This window comes from Nerophis lumbriciformis, linkage group LG19 (genome assembly GCF_033978685.3).
Source record: "Nerophis lumbriciformis linkage group LG19, RoL_Nlum_v2.1, whole genome shotgun sequence".
NCBI classification, from domain to species: domain Eukaryota; kingdom Metazoa; phylum Chordata; class Actinopteri; order Syngnathiformes; family Syngnathidae; genus Nerophis; species Nerophis lumbriciformis.
The window spans coordinates 27,645,082-27,660,715 of NC_084566.2; the positions used below are offsets into that span (position 1 = coordinate 27,645,082).

Genomic DNA, 15,634 nt, shown 5'->3' on the forward strand with positions numbered 1-15,634 from the left:
GCAAATTCCGAATGGACCGTTAAGAAGTATAAAGGAAGGCACGATTGTTTTATCAATATCTCAGAAATGCCTCACAGGTTTGAGTTCAAATTTGGGGGACTTATGCAGATTCAAAAGCAAGTACCAATATGTAAGAAACGGTTTTTTTTTGCATAATGGTTGAAGGCATTAAATCCTCTTTTTATGCTCCATTTAAAGTTGTTGAAACAATTATGGGTGTCACACAAAAAGATGAATATCTTTAAAAACTGTCATCGCCTCACCTCAAAGATTGAAGTGGCTCTTTGAGTAAGCAAAGACTGAAAGGAGAGCTTTTGCAGGAAATGTTCTTAAAAGTGTGAAAGGAAGTACTTTTTATCTCTTTTCTTTTCAGTCTTCGCCGTCTCCTAATGGACAGACGTGCATGCATCCTGCACTCTTACCGTCAGACTGTTGTTTGTCTGCATGTGAAGCTTGGTACCTTTCTAAGGATGTGTTTTGTATTCATTTTGGTGAGAAAATGTAATTAAATTCATTTAGAACATGTAAGAGTTCAGTTCCTACGACGGCGATGTACGTGGAGTTTGAGTGTAAGTCTTATAGCTAAATCAACATTTAAATTAGTCACACTGTACACGGAACACATGAAGTACATACAAAATACTGTAATATAAAGATGATATACAAGAATTAAATGAAACACCAATACCTGTGGTATCTTGCACACTGGATGGGGTGTTGCATTTGAGGGAGAGACAGGAAGTGTCAATAAGGACACCATTACACTGCTCAGTGGCCTAGTACACCTACTCAGTGGCCTAGTGGTTAGAGTGTAAGCCCTTAGATCAGTAGGTTGTGAGTTCAAACCCCGGCCGAGTCATACCAAAGACTATAAAAATGGGACCCATTACCTCCCTGCTTGGCACTCAGCATCAAGGGTTGGAATTGGGGTTTAAATCACCAAAAATTATTCCCGGGCGCGGCCACCGCTGCTGCCCACTGCTCCCCTCACCTCCCAGGGGGTGAACAAGGGGATGGGTCAAATGTAGAGGACAAATTTCACCATTATTGTGTGTGTGACAATGATTGGTACTTTAACTTTTAACTTAACTTTAACGTAACTTAGTTATCGATGTTCATTTCATAGGAGCAGATCCTTTTTACTTGTTCAAAGATACCATCTTTATTTTTCATGATGCTCACAACTAGAGATGTCCGATAATTGGCGATTCTGATATCAACTGATACCGATATATACAGTCGTGGAATTAACACATTATTATGCCTAATTTTGTTGTGATGTAAAAAGATTTTCCAAAATAAATCAACTCAAGTTATGGAAAAAAATGCCAACATGGCACTGCCATATTTATTATTGAAGTCACAAAGTGCATTATTTTTTTTAACATGCCTCAAAACAGCAGCTTGGAATTCGGGACATGCTCTCCCTGAGAGAGCATGAGGAGGTTGAAGTGGGCGGGTTTGGGGGGGCGGGGTTGAGGTGGGGGGGGAAGGGTGTTGCAGGGGGTGTATATTGTAGCGTCTCGGAATAGTTAGTGCTGCAAGGGGTTCTGGGTATTTGTTCTGTTGTGTTTATGTTGTGTTACGGTGCGGATGTTTTCCCGAAATGTGTTTGTCATTCTTGTTTGGTGTGGGTTCACAGTGTGGCGCATATTTTTAACAGTGTTAAAGTTGTTTATACGGCCACCCTCAGTGTGACCTGTATAGCTGTTGATAAAATATGCATGGCATTCACTTGTGTGTGTGAAAAGTCGTAGATATTATGTGATTGGGCCGGCCCTTAAGGTTAATTGGCGCTCTGTACTGCTCCCTACGTCCGTGTACCACTCCGTACAGCGGCGTTTTAAAAAGTCATACATTTTTTCTTTCTGAAACCGATACCGATAATTTCCGATATCACATTTCAAAGTATTTATCCGCCGATAATATCGGCAGTCCGATATTATCGGACATCTCTACTCACAACATACGGTTGTCCGGATACCAATACTTTGGTAAACGTACTGATATCAAAGTATATATATATATATATATATATTTATATCTACACTTTTGTTAAAGTGTAATAAGCACTTATTCTTCTGTTGTTGAATACTTTGCATACGTTTTGGGTGATACTACATATTTTGGTATTGAGCCGATACCAAGTAGTTACAGGATCATACATTGGTCATGATTAAAGTACTTCTGTGTTCAGGGACGTATTTCCTGAATTTATAAACCATTTAAAAAATGTACAATTACATTTTTTTTTTAATGTTTTGTGACAATAAAAATATTGATGTAATCTTTGTAGTATCAACTAGATGCAGCCCTTGGACTTGGTATCATAGCAATCGATATTTGTAAAAATCCACTGTTTTGTTTGCATTCAGGAGTGCTATGTTGTTTTTAGCAGTTAGCTATTGTATCCTCCTACAGTGTGTGGTGAAGCATGTTTAGCTATTCCTTGTCCTGCAGGGATGATACTTGGATACAAACGATATACAAAATTCCCCAAAAAGTGCAGTTCCCCTTTGATAGTTCAAATAGGTCCATTATGTCTTCTTATTGAATATATCTTCAGTTTCGTGTATTTAGTCAAGATTTAGGTATTGTAGATGTAGATTTTACCTTGACATATTTCAGCTGCAGTCTTCTTCAGAAGGGTAACCTGAAAACTCACAGATGAGTCCGAACAGAAAACATCTCGCCATTACATCAGCTTTGTTTTATTGGTTCATTATGTACAATAGGTGTTACCTTTTGTTCCCGTGAGGCCGGAAGGAGAACAAATTCTGTATGAAACATGATCGTATTCTTATTTTTTGAATCCCTATTTGAAAACACAGCTTGTTTTGTCGTGCGAGTAAAAAATATTTATATTAGAATTCAGCTAAATCTTTACAACTTGTTGTTGTGCTCTACAGGTGGATTTAGGCTTCCTAAGATTCATCACAGCCATCGGCACACAAGGGGCCATCTCCAAAGAGACCAAGAAGCACTACTTTGTCCAATCCTACAAAGTGGACTTGAGCTCCAATGGAGAGGACTGGGTGACGGTGAAGGAGGGCCCCAAGCAGAAGGTCATCATTTGCTACTTGACATCCAATACAAGAGTCCTGCCTCGACCAAGACAATAATGCCCCTGTGTCCTCTCTTTTTGCAGATCTTTCCAGGGAACCACAACCCGACTGATGAGGCTCGCGCCTTCCTGCCCAAGCAGACTCTGGCTCGCTACATCCGCATTCGGCCCATGACTTGGGAGCAAGGCATCTGCATGCGCTTTGAGATCTACGGCTGCAGAATATCAGGTAGCCACAGTGATGGTTTTTTTATTGATTGAAACTTTTATTAGTAGATTGCACAGTACAGTACATATTCCGTACAATTGACCACTAAATGGTAACACCCGAATGAGTTTTTCAACTTGTTTAAGTCGGGGTCCACGTTAATCAATTCATGGTGGTTATTAGTAGTGCAGTGGTACTTCGGTCTATGAACGAGTTTTGTTCTTACAACGGCAATTTAAGTTAATTCTAAGTGTAAGTCTTGTACCTAAATATTAATTCCAATGTGCAAATGTTATTTGTTCCCTTTAATCATTTATGAGAGTGTGTACCGTATTTTTCGGAGTATAAGTCGCACCGGAGTATAAGTCGCACCTGCCGAAAATGCATAATAAAGAAGGAAAAAAACATTTATAAATCGCACTGGAGCCCGGCCAAACTATGAAAAAAACTGTGACTTATAGTCCGAAAAATACGGTAAATAACCACAAAATGTCATAAGACAAAATCATCACATTAAGGGGACATTATAAAGAGAAAAAAGTTAATTAAAAGGAACAAAAATGACATATTGTTTTTTTTTGCAGTATCTATTGCCTTGGTAGTTACATAAAACACAAAAACTGTCTGTAGCAGCTTTAAATGACATTAGATTGTGTAGTTGTTGTGTGTAGCTGAATGTTAATTAAAGTGAGTGTCAACTACATTGACCAATTATCGTCATTTTGACGTAAAGTCGTGGTCAAAAGTTTACATACACTTACAAAGAACATAATGTTATGGCTGTCTTGAGTTTCCAAACATTTCTACAACTCTTATTTTTTTGTGATACAGTGATTGGAGCACATACTTGTTTGTCAAAATAAACATTCATGATTTGGTTCTGTTATAAATTTATTATGGGTCTACTGAAAATGTGAGCAAATCTGCTGGGTCAAAAGTATACATACAGTTGGGTGTTCCAACAGGACAATGACCCCAAACACAAGTCAAAAGTGGTAAAGGAATGGCTAAATCACACTAGAATTATGGTTTTAGAATGGCCTTCCCAAACTCTTGACTTAAACGTGTGGACAATGCTGAAGAAACAAGTCCATATCAGAAAACCAACAAATTTAGCTGAACTGCACCAATTTAGTCAAGAGGAGTGGTCAAAAATTCAACCAAAAGCTTGCCAGAAGCTTGTGGATGGCTACCAAAAGCGCCTTATTGCAGTGAAACTTGCCAAGGGACATGTAACCAAATATTAACATTGCTGTATGTATACTTTTGACCCAGCAGATTTGCTCACATTTTCAGTAGACCCATAATAAATTTATAACAGAACCAAACTTCATGAATGTTTTTTGTGACCAACAAGTATGTGCTCCAATCACTCTATCACAAAAACATAAGAGTTGTAGAAATTATTGGAAACTCAAGACAGCCAGGACATTATGTTCTTTACAAGTGTGTGTAAACTTTTGACCACGACTGTATAGCAATGTCGGCCTTCCTTTATCGTTATCAGCCGATATTTAATTTTTTAACACACACACAGACACACACACACACACACCCTCCCTCTCTTTCTTTTTTTGGGGTGCTGTTGCCGACAACACGTCTTATCTCCTTACAAGTACTTTCCAGAACTTCCATTTTTTGCTGGGAATTCCAATTTGTGTCCTTCTTTCCTGGCGTTCCTTCCTTCTAACACCCGTTTTGTGTGTTTTCACCACCGCAATGATCGTACGTCAAGCTTCTGTCCCCCAACACTCGCAGCGTCCATGGGCTCATTAAAAGATGTGCGGCGAGTTATCATGATCCGTGATTTAATCAAATAACGGGACAGAGACGGATGGACATGAAGATGACGGAAAATATATCACTGCCAAAAATCAACACTTGGTGTAAATTGACAATTTGGAGACGTATATAACAGGTAAAGAAGATCATTCAGCGGCTCATTTCTGGGTCAGGCTACATGAATGATCCCAGAATTAGTTTTATTTAAATGTTTGCCATATTTAGAAATCATTAAGTCATATCAATCATACCATTTAGAAATCATTGATGGAAATTGTGTTACAAATTGTGAACAGGAATTGAACATGTGTGTTAGTAATTGTTATGGACTTATGAACTTACAAACCCCGTTGCCATATGAGTTGGGAAATTGTGTTAGATGTAAATATAAACGGAATACAATGATTTGCAAATCCTTTTCAACCCATATTCAATTGAATGCACTACAAAGACAAGATATTTGATGTTCAAACTCATAAACTTTTTTTTTTTTTGCAAATAATAATTAACTTAGAATTTCATGGCTGCTATACGTGCCAAAGTAGTTGGGAAAGGGCATGTTCACCACTGTGTTACATCACCTTTTCTTTTAACAACACTCAATAAACGATTGGGAACCGAGGAAACTATTTGTTGAAGCTTTGAAAGTGGAATACTTTCCCATTCTTGTTTTATGTAGAGCTTCAGTCATTCAACAGTCCGGGGTCTCCGCTGTCGTATTTTACGCTTTATTATGCGCCACACATTTTCGATGGGAGACAGGCGGGCCAGGAAAGTACCCGCACTCTTTTTTTACGAAGCCACGCTGTTGTAACACGTAATGAATGTGGCTTGGTATTGTCTTGCTGAAATAAGCAGGGGCGTCCATGAAAAAGACGGCCCTTAGATGGCAGCATATGTTGTTCCGAAACCTGTATGTACCTTTCAGCATTAATGGTGCCTTCACAGATGTGTAAGTTACCCATGCCTTGGGCACTAATGCACCCCCATACCATCACAGATGCTGGCTTTTGAACTTTGCGTCGATAACAGTCCGGATGGTTCGCTTCCCCTTTGGTCCGGATGACACGATGTCGAATATTTCCAAAAACAATTTGAAATGTGGACTCGTCAGACCACAGAACACTTTTCCACTTTGCATGAGTCCATCTTAGATGATCTCGGGCCTAGAGAAGCCGGCGGCGTTTCTGGATGTTGTTGATTAATGGCTTTCGCTTTGCATAGTAGAGCTTTAACTTGCACTTACAGATGTAGCGACCAACTGTATTTAGTGACAGTGGTTTTCTGAAGTGTTCCTGAGCCCATGTGGTGATATCCTTTAGAGATTGATGTCGGTTTTTGATAGAGTGCCGTCTGAGGGATCGAAGGTCACGGTCATTCAATGTTGGTTTCCGGCCATGCCGCTTACGTGGAGTGATTTCTCCAGATTCTCTGAACCTTTTGATGATATTATGGACCGTAGATGTTGAAATCCCTAAATTTCTTGCAATTGCACTTTGAGAAACGTTGTTCTTAAACTGTTTGACTATTTGCTCACGCAGTTGTGGACAAAGGGGTGTACCTCGCCCCATCCTTTCTTGTGAAAGACAGAGCATTTTTTGGGAAGCTGTTTTTATACCCAATCATGGCACCCACCTGTTCCCAATTAGCCTGCACACCTGTGGGATGTTCCAGATAAGGGTTTGATGAGCATTCGTCAACTTTATCAGTATTTATTGCCACCTTTCCCAACGTCTTTGTCACGTGTTGCTGGCATCAAATTCTAAAGTTAATGATTATTTGCAAAAAAAAATGTTTATCAGTTTGAACATCAAATATGTTGTCTTTGTAGCATATTCAACTGAATATGGGTTGAAAATGATTTGCAAATCATTGTATTCCGTTTATATTTACATCTAACACAATTTCCCAACTCATATGGAAACTGGGTTTGTAAAAGAGGTAGGATTAAATACGCTTTGGTTCTTTCTACTTCGTTTTGGACTTGTAAAGAGAAATTTAAATATTAGAGTATGTTATATATCATTTTAAAACTGTATACGTGTTGAAATATAAACATCAACTTACCAACCAACCAATATTTCAGGATTCCTCTCAAGGAAACCTTACAATGTATTAAATCCTTAAACTCCTATAAAATTGATTATCTATAGCAAGTTATTGGGATGTAGGAAAATCTCATATTTGACCTATTTTCCTAGGAGATATCCCATATTTTGAAATGCAAATGTTAATGCTCCTCTTAGACTGATGTACGTTTGTAATAAAGGTGTTTGTGAAATCCCCTGATGTTGTTTAATGCTGAACTAACCACAACATTAGCGCTGCATAAAACATGGTCCAATGTTTCCTAAAAAATCATGTTAAAAAAACGCTTAAAGCATTGTCCAGCTTTTACTGACGTATACTATGTTTAGCTACATTTTACTGCAAATGAATATCGGCTCCAACTATCGCTTCTCGGTCGCCTTGACTACTAATAAAAGGTATCGTTATTGGCGCTGAAAAAAACATATCTCTAATGGCAATAACATCCTTAAAGTGTGTTGCGATTGTGTCTTCAAATAACCATTAGTTTCCTTCAGTTATTATAAGTACAATCCACACACACACAAAAATTATGTGATTTTCTAGAAAGAAGGCGGGCCGTTCTGTTGAACAGATTGTATCGCAGCTTCCAGGTCGCACATAGCATCGCCTACAACAGCCAGCAAGTCTGTCGGAGTCAAACACCCCTGAGATGACGCTTTCAACTCCCAACATGTTCCAGTGATTCTGATACTTGCTGCTTATTGACTTCTAACCCTCCAGTAAAATGTGTGCACGTAGTTGCAAACGGGTCTTATGTCTCGACGACAACACCAAATGGAGGCGTTTTCCAAACATAGTCATGTTTTTTTTGTTTGTTTGTTTCAGGCCACATGTTTACACTTACACAAGCAAGTCATCATGACAGAAAAGGAGTAGTAAAAAGCAGAGTTGATTTAAAAGGGAATCTATTATGCAAAAACAACTGTTCTTACCTGTTGATACCTGTTTTTGTGTATTTGGGACCCCCATAAGACCTGAACATTTTTAATCAAACCATCGAGTCATGGCGGAGATATTTATTTAACAATCTTGCCTTCTTTCAAAACATGTTCCAAACAAGCCGTTTGGAATTTGAGACTTTAGTGACGTATTTTGCCTTTGTTACATAAGCCGATATCTCCATATATGGTAGAGGTTTACCCGAAGAGCTTTGTGCAAGTCCACCATTTTTATTCAGTTGCAGTCCAAAGTTCTAGCCCCTAAGTAGCGTATAGTTCTAACGTATATCTGTCAGTAGACTCGATATGGAAGCGCTAAAACCTACAACATGGTGGAGACACAGTCGAAGGGAGGTTGGCCGCCCACAAAATAGCGCATTCTGAAAGGACAGTCAAAAAATGGCTTGAAGATGGTCTTTAAAACAAAATCTATGCAATCCATGCAAAACTATTTGACCAAAGAACTACCATTACATGTTATGTAGACCCAAGGAAGTGTTTTGAATGCAGAAAAAAAATCATATGACCCCTTTAATTCTAACCTTTTACCATCTCTGAGCAATTATGGATGCATTCAAATCTCATTTAACACGTTGACACTGTTTACATGTTCCCATTTGTTTGGTGACTTTCTGTATTCGTCGACATTGTCAACAAATATCGACAATCAAATTTGTCGCCGACAAATGAATTTGTTGACAATAGTCGTGACATTGTCACACCGTTTTTGTGTGTTACAAAGTAACCAATGACACAATTCCATACATTGCGTCTATTACATTGATAAAAGTGCCAAGAGTTCATCAGTAATAAATAATATACCAGTGTGCAGCTTCTTAAACATCATCATTCATTTACCATAAATTGATTAAGTGGACCTCGACTTAAACAAGTTGAAAAACTTATTCGGGTGTTACCATTTAGTGGTCAATTGTACGGAATATGTACTGTACTGTGCAATCTACTAATAAAAGTTTCAATCAATCAATCAAATCACAAAGTGCTTGTTTCTTTTTAAGCAAGTTATGTTTTTATTTGTTTATCTTTTGTTGTGCTTGCTGCTGTTTTAACCGTCCTTTCTTTACATAAAATACTTTTTTTAACACTTTGCCTGTCCATCAATCCATCCATTTTCTACCGCTTGTCCCTGTCCTTGCTTTTAAATCAACACAAGTTTAATAGTTAATTGTATCTTTATAACAGCCAAATGAGCAGCAAAGCTACACTGTAAATAAATATTAATGAATGAATTAGTCATTTTTGTTGTTTGTAAGCGCATGCCTAAAATAACACAAGCTGAATTTAAAAGTTGTTGGCTAAGTTAGACCCACTGATTATGTGTGAATTGGTCGACGAATCGTTAAGATTGTCGATAACTACCGTATTTTTCAGACTATAAGTCACAGTTTTTTTCATAGTTTGGCCGGGGGTGCGACTTATACTCAGGAGCGACTTATGTGTGAAATTATTAACACATTACCGTAAAATATCAAATAATATTATTTAGCTCATTCACGTAAGAGACTAGACGTATAAGATTTCATGGGATTTAGCGATTAGGGGTGACAGATTGTTTGGTAAACGTATAGCATGTTCTATATGTTATAGTTATTTGAATGACTCTTACCATAATATGTTACGTTAACATACCAGGCACGTTCTTAGTTGGTTATTTATGCCTCATATAACGTACACTTATTCAGCCTGTTCACAATTCTTTATTTATTTTGAATTGCCTTTCAAATGTCTATTCTTGGTGTTGGGTTTTATCAAATAAATTTCCACAAAAAATGTGACTTATACTCCAGTGCGACTTATATATGTTTTTTTCCTTCTTTATTATGCATTTTCGGCAGGTGCGACTTATACTCCGGAGCGACTTATAGTCCGAAAAAATACGGTAGTTTACTATCAAAATAGTTGTTAGATGCAGCCCGAATTAAAGTGTCACGATTGTCCGATAGGAATGTGAATAAATGTGAATTTGTAGAAAAAAAATCTAATTGAGCGCTGAAAAAAAGAAATAGGTGAAAAACAGTAATAAATAAGTGACTAGATTAAAAGTAAAGTCTTTGTGTGTTGTCTTTTGTTTTCCTTGTGGTCGAGATATTAAGTATACTGAAGCATATTGTTCATCTCCATTTCCCCTCCTTGCTGTCTCTGTCCAGACTATCCATGTTCCGGAATGCTCGGTATGGTGTCCGGTCAGATCTCAGATGCTCAGATCAGCGCCTCATCTTACTCCGACCGAGGCTGGGTGGCTGAAAATGTTCGTTTACTGACTGGGCGGTCTGGCTGGACGGGCCAGCAGACCAAACAGCCTTTCAGGAACGAATGGCTACAGGTGAAGCTCAATATTCTACATTACTTCCATTTTTCCCAACATCGACCTTGATTTGATTAAAGCGACATAAACGTGCAGTAGACACCATTGCCATTTTGCAGCCTCAATCGCTGATTGTTTGTGTCGCCCTTGATGCCGGACCTGGCAGGTGGACCTGGGCCAGGAGAAAATGGTGAGCGGCGTGGTGATTCAGGGGGGGAAGCACCGCGACAAGAACGTCTTCATGAAGAAGTTCAAGATGGGCCACAGTTTGGACGGAGAAGAGTGGATCATTGTGAACGAGGACAACACCACCAAGCCCAAGGTTGGTCCACTGAAAGACACGTTTATGATTGTACATCTGTTGTCATGTTGTTATTATTCATTTTCATGTACCGTATTTTTTGGACTATAAGTCGCAGTTTTTTTCATAGTTTGGCCAGGGGTGCGACTTATACTCAGGAGCGACTTATGTGTGAAATTATCAACACATTACCGTAAAATATCAAATCATATTATTTAGCTCATTCACGTAAGAGACTAGACGTATAAGATTTCATGGGATTTAGCGATTAGGAGTGACAGATTGTTTGGTAAACGTATAGCATGTTCTATATGTTATAGTTATTTGAATGACTCTTTCCATAATATGTTACGTTAACATACCAGGCACGTTCTCAGTTGGTTATTTATGCCTCATATAACGTACACTTATTCAGCCTGTTGTTCACTATTCTTTATTTATTTTAAATTGCCTTTCAAATGTCTATTCTTGGTGTTGGCTTTTATCAAATAAATTTCCCCAAAAAATGCGACTTATACTCCAGTGCGACTTATATATGTTTTTTTCCTTCTTTATTATGCATTTTCGGCCGGTGCGACTTATACTCCGGAGCGCCTTATAGTCCTAAAAGTGAAGGTAGCGCTTGTTGACATTAAATCATTTTCTTACTTTAATGTGTACACCAGCAGACAGACTCATGTGCTGTAATGCAGTTTTTACCACGACCATTATACAAAGGGTCCTTGTGTTATGGCACATCTTGTTGCAAACACACACCCATAAATTATTAAGACTCTGCAAAAAGCAAAAGATAACTAGTTAAGTACGCACGACGGAACAATACATAGTACGTCGCTATATCAATCAATCAATCAATCAATCAATCAATCAATCAAAGTTTATTTATATAGCCCTTAATCACAAGTGTCTCAAAGGGCTGCACAAGCCACAACGGCTCAGATCCGACTCTATACAGTGCAAGAACGTCACTTTTGGTCTTTTCTGTCTTTCCGTGATGATGTCTCGCATTACGTGTTTGAGTTTGAGTTTATTTCGAACATGCAAGCATACAACATGATACATCACAATTTCCAGTTTCTCTTTTAAACATGTTCAAAAAGGAGTAAATAGAAGCAGAGCTTATTTAATCCTACCCCTTTTCTTTTACATAACAGTTGCTAAAACTTTTGTTCACTTCCTGTTCTCAATTTATTCACAATCTACTCCATAAGTAATCACAATAAAAATAAATAAATAAATAATAATTGGTGAAGTAAGTTATATTTCATATGATGAGATGAGTAAGATTATTTTGAGAATGAATGAATGGATGGATGAAATAAATTCAGAATGTTTATCATGGTTCTTCTTCTTTGTACTTTGTAAACACTTTAAGTTTGAAGAGTTTCTTAAAGTGGATCATATTAGATTGTTTTTCTTAATCCATTCCATAATTTAATTCCACATACACTTATACTGAAGGTCTTAAGTGTTGTACGTGCATACAAATGTTTTAAATTAAATTTTTCTCTCAGATTATATTTCTCTAAGATTATATTTCTCCTATACGTGAGGCATAATTCTGGTGGCAGTGTGTCAAAGAAAAGAAAAGTGAAGGGAAATTAGACGTGGTGAAATGCAAGGAAAGTGGAAAAATAAATATTGGTTACATGCTTGGTCAAAGCCAGGGGTGTCCAAAGTGCGGACCAGGAGTTATTTGCGGCTCACAGTTAATCTTTTAAAAGCCCGCGGCGGACTCTAAAAACACTATTACTAAAAAAAAGAACACATAGAAAATGCAATAAAAGATCAAACACGTGTAATGTAATAAGAAAAACATAGAAATGTTGATACTAATAACAAAAAGCTTACATGCAGGCTGTTTTTTTTTGGTAAAAATGAAAAATATCAAAATGGCCCCTCGCATCTTTTGATTTTTCCTTGTGCTTGGACACCCCTAGTCTAAGCTGATCGACTGTCGCGACCATCATGAAGCATAAAGGTTGTGTCTTTAAACACATGTAAGGATCGGGTCCTATGAAATCGACAGTGATAACTAAACAGCGTATTGGTCTCGTTATTGACACTTTCTCGACCTAAGTTTCTCCCTATCTTGCAACGTAAGGAGTTGTTCTCTTTTTATTATTGAAGTTTATATGTTGTGTACAGTGTGACTTACAATTGGTGTTCATTTTACTATAATTTAGGTACGGGTCTACAATATAGGTTCCAATTTAGACAAAAACAAGACATACATCGCAGTGTTTTTGTCGATGTCTGCTACCCAACGCTACTGAGCATGTACACAAACGCAAATATTTTCAAATTTGCCTTAGTACAAGTAGTGATTTTAAACTGTTTCTTTCATTGTATCTTCTGGCTAGCAAGCATGGAGACAATTACAGCTTGAGAAAGTTCACATTTTATAATAACAGACAGTAGTAAGCATGTAGACAAATACAGCTCGAGAAAGTTCACATTGTATATAAATGGACAGTAAGCATGTAGACCAGTCATGTTTAAACCACTGCTCGAGGGTCAAATGCGGCCCACCAACATCCTCAATTTGGCCCGTAATAGGGAATCTTAAAACACTTTAATAGTTTGCCAAATTTGATGCTGCTGTTTTGTCGCCATCTAGTGGACAACATGAGTAATTCACATCAATAACCTTTAATTATGCTCTGAATTGAGGCATTTGCAGCTCATACTTATATGACCCATTGCAAACAACCTTCCCTAGTCATGGTGCAAAAAAAAAGATGCAACCATCATAAAATGTCAACAGACATGGTCACACATAACACAACCTGATCCCTAAACTTTGTGGACATTCTAAATAAAGTCCATGCACCGTAAAAAAAAATCTAAATTACTCCTATTTAAATCAATTACAAAGCATGGTGGTAAATGCAAAATAATCTCCACACTTAACCATATTTGGCGCATTTTAGCTGCTTGATATTTCTGATTGATTACAAAACCGTAAGGACGTTGTCAAAGAAGTAAAAAAGTTGGAAGTCGAACTTTCACATACTCTTAGTACCCAATTACCGTATTTTTCGGAGTATAAATCGCTCCGAGTATAAGTCGCACCTGCCGAAATTGCATAATAAAGAAGGAAAAAAACATATAAGTCGCACTGGAGTATAAGTCACATTTTTTGGGGAAATTTATTTGATAAAACCCAACACCAAGAATAGACATTTGAAAGGCAATTTAAAATAAATAAAGAATAGTGAACAACAGGCTGAAGTGTACGTTATATGAGGCATAAATAACCAACTGAGAACGTGCCTGGTATGTTAACGTAACATATTATGGTAAGAGTCATTCAAATAACTATAACATATAGAACATGCTATACATTTACCAAACAATCTGTCACTCCTAATCGCTAAATCCCATGAAATCTTATACGTCTAGTCTCTTACGTGAATGAGATAAATAATATTATTTGATATTTTACGGTAATGTGTTAATAATTTCACACATAAGTTGCTCCTGAGTATAAGTCGCACCCCCGGCCAAACTATGAAAAAAACTGCGACTTATAGTCCGAAAAATACGGTATATTAATTATGTATCCATTATATTATTATAATATGTACAAATACAGATGGATAGATACTTTACATGCAGTCGGCTTTCGGCCAAAAAATTTAGTTGAGGCAGCATAGCTTGGTTGGTAGAGCGGCCGTGCCAGGAACTTGAGGGTTCCAGGTTCGATTCCCCCTTCCGCCATCCGTTGTGTCCTTGGGCAAGACACTTTACCCACCTGCTCCCAGTGCCACCTACACTGGTTTAAATGTAACTTAGATATTGGGTTTCACTATGTAAAGCGCTTTGAGTCACTAGAGAAAAGCGCTATATAAATACAACTCACTTCACTTCACCACCCAATGTTAAGTCAAAAAGTTTGGATACCTCTGATAAACAAATACAGCGTGAGGAGGTTCACATTGACACAAACAATGGTGTAGCTCAGTGTTTGAAAAGGGCCGCCAAAAAATACTTGTTTCTCAGCTGTGGTCCGTATGGTTCGCAGCGGTACTCAGTTATAATACAATTTTACACCACTTGTAGCAGTCATGACAATATCAAACAAGCAGAAGAAGTCTGGAGCTAAAGTCATAGAGAAGTGTCTGAAGCGCAAAAATTATGACTAAAGTGGTGAAGCTGTATTTTCATTTGCACTTTGATTTTATTGACAGTTTATTTAAGAAACATATATACAGTGTCATGTTCTGTGGTCATGTTTTGTTTTGTTATTTCTGGTTGTTTAAGACTCTTTTAGTCCCTGTTTACGCTCCCTTGTTTGGTCACCATGGTTACTTATTAGTTTCACCTGTCATTTGTTTGGACTCACTCACCTGTGTTAATGATGTCACGACTATTTAAGCCGACAGTTGCCAGGGAATCGGCCTGGCGACATTGCTCACTTCATGCCATGGTTACTGACTTTCAATGCTTGTTCATAGTTCATGCTGTTCTTTCAGCTCACAGTAAGTGTAGTTTTGTTTTATGTCCATAGTTTCTGTCCACGTGTTAGTTTTTGTTTTCATAGCCAAGTTTGTATCTCCGCCTTGTGCGCGCCTTTTGTTTACACTTTTTGTTAATGTTAAATTAAATCATGTATTTACCTCCACGCCATGTCCAGTCTGGTTCGCTTGCACCACGGGAAAACATTCTTCGCAGCGAGCCGCAAAAGCCTCGCAGCAAGCTGCTCCTAAGTCCACGTCGTGACACACAGTATTGCCAAATTAAGAATTTTAATTCACGATTAATATTTGACTGTGCAATGGGCCCCTCTGTAGTAAAAAAGTTGGGCCCCAAGCTTGAATAGGTTAGGAATCCCTAATGTAGCTTACATTTTCGGTTTAATCACTGTTTTACGCTACTGGTAGCTATTTTCGAGGAATCAGCGAAATTCGACAGTACTATG

General features: G+C 37.8%; 1 protein-coding gene across 2 annotated transcripts in view; it reads left to right on the forward strand.

Annotated features, from left to right (window-relative positions):
- The window catches only part of LOC133618575 (neuropilin-1a-like), a 240,567-nt gene that overhangs the window by 187,704 nt on the left and 37,229 nt on the right, over positions 1 to 15,634 (forward strand). For both annotated transcript variants that reach the window (XM_061979069.2, XM_061979068.2), the window contains 4 exons: positions 2,910 to 3,065; positions 3,149 to 3,293; positions 10,252 to 10,427; positions 10,576 to 10,731. In XM_061979069.2, coding sequence (XP_061835053.1) covers positions 2,910 to 3,065; positions 3,149 to 3,293; positions 10,252 to 10,427; positions 10,576 to 10,731 — 633 coding nt within the window. The remainder of the gene's footprint in view (positions 1 to 2,909; positions 3,066 to 3,148; positions 3,294 to 10,251; positions 10,428 to 10,575; positions 10,732 to 15,634) is intronic.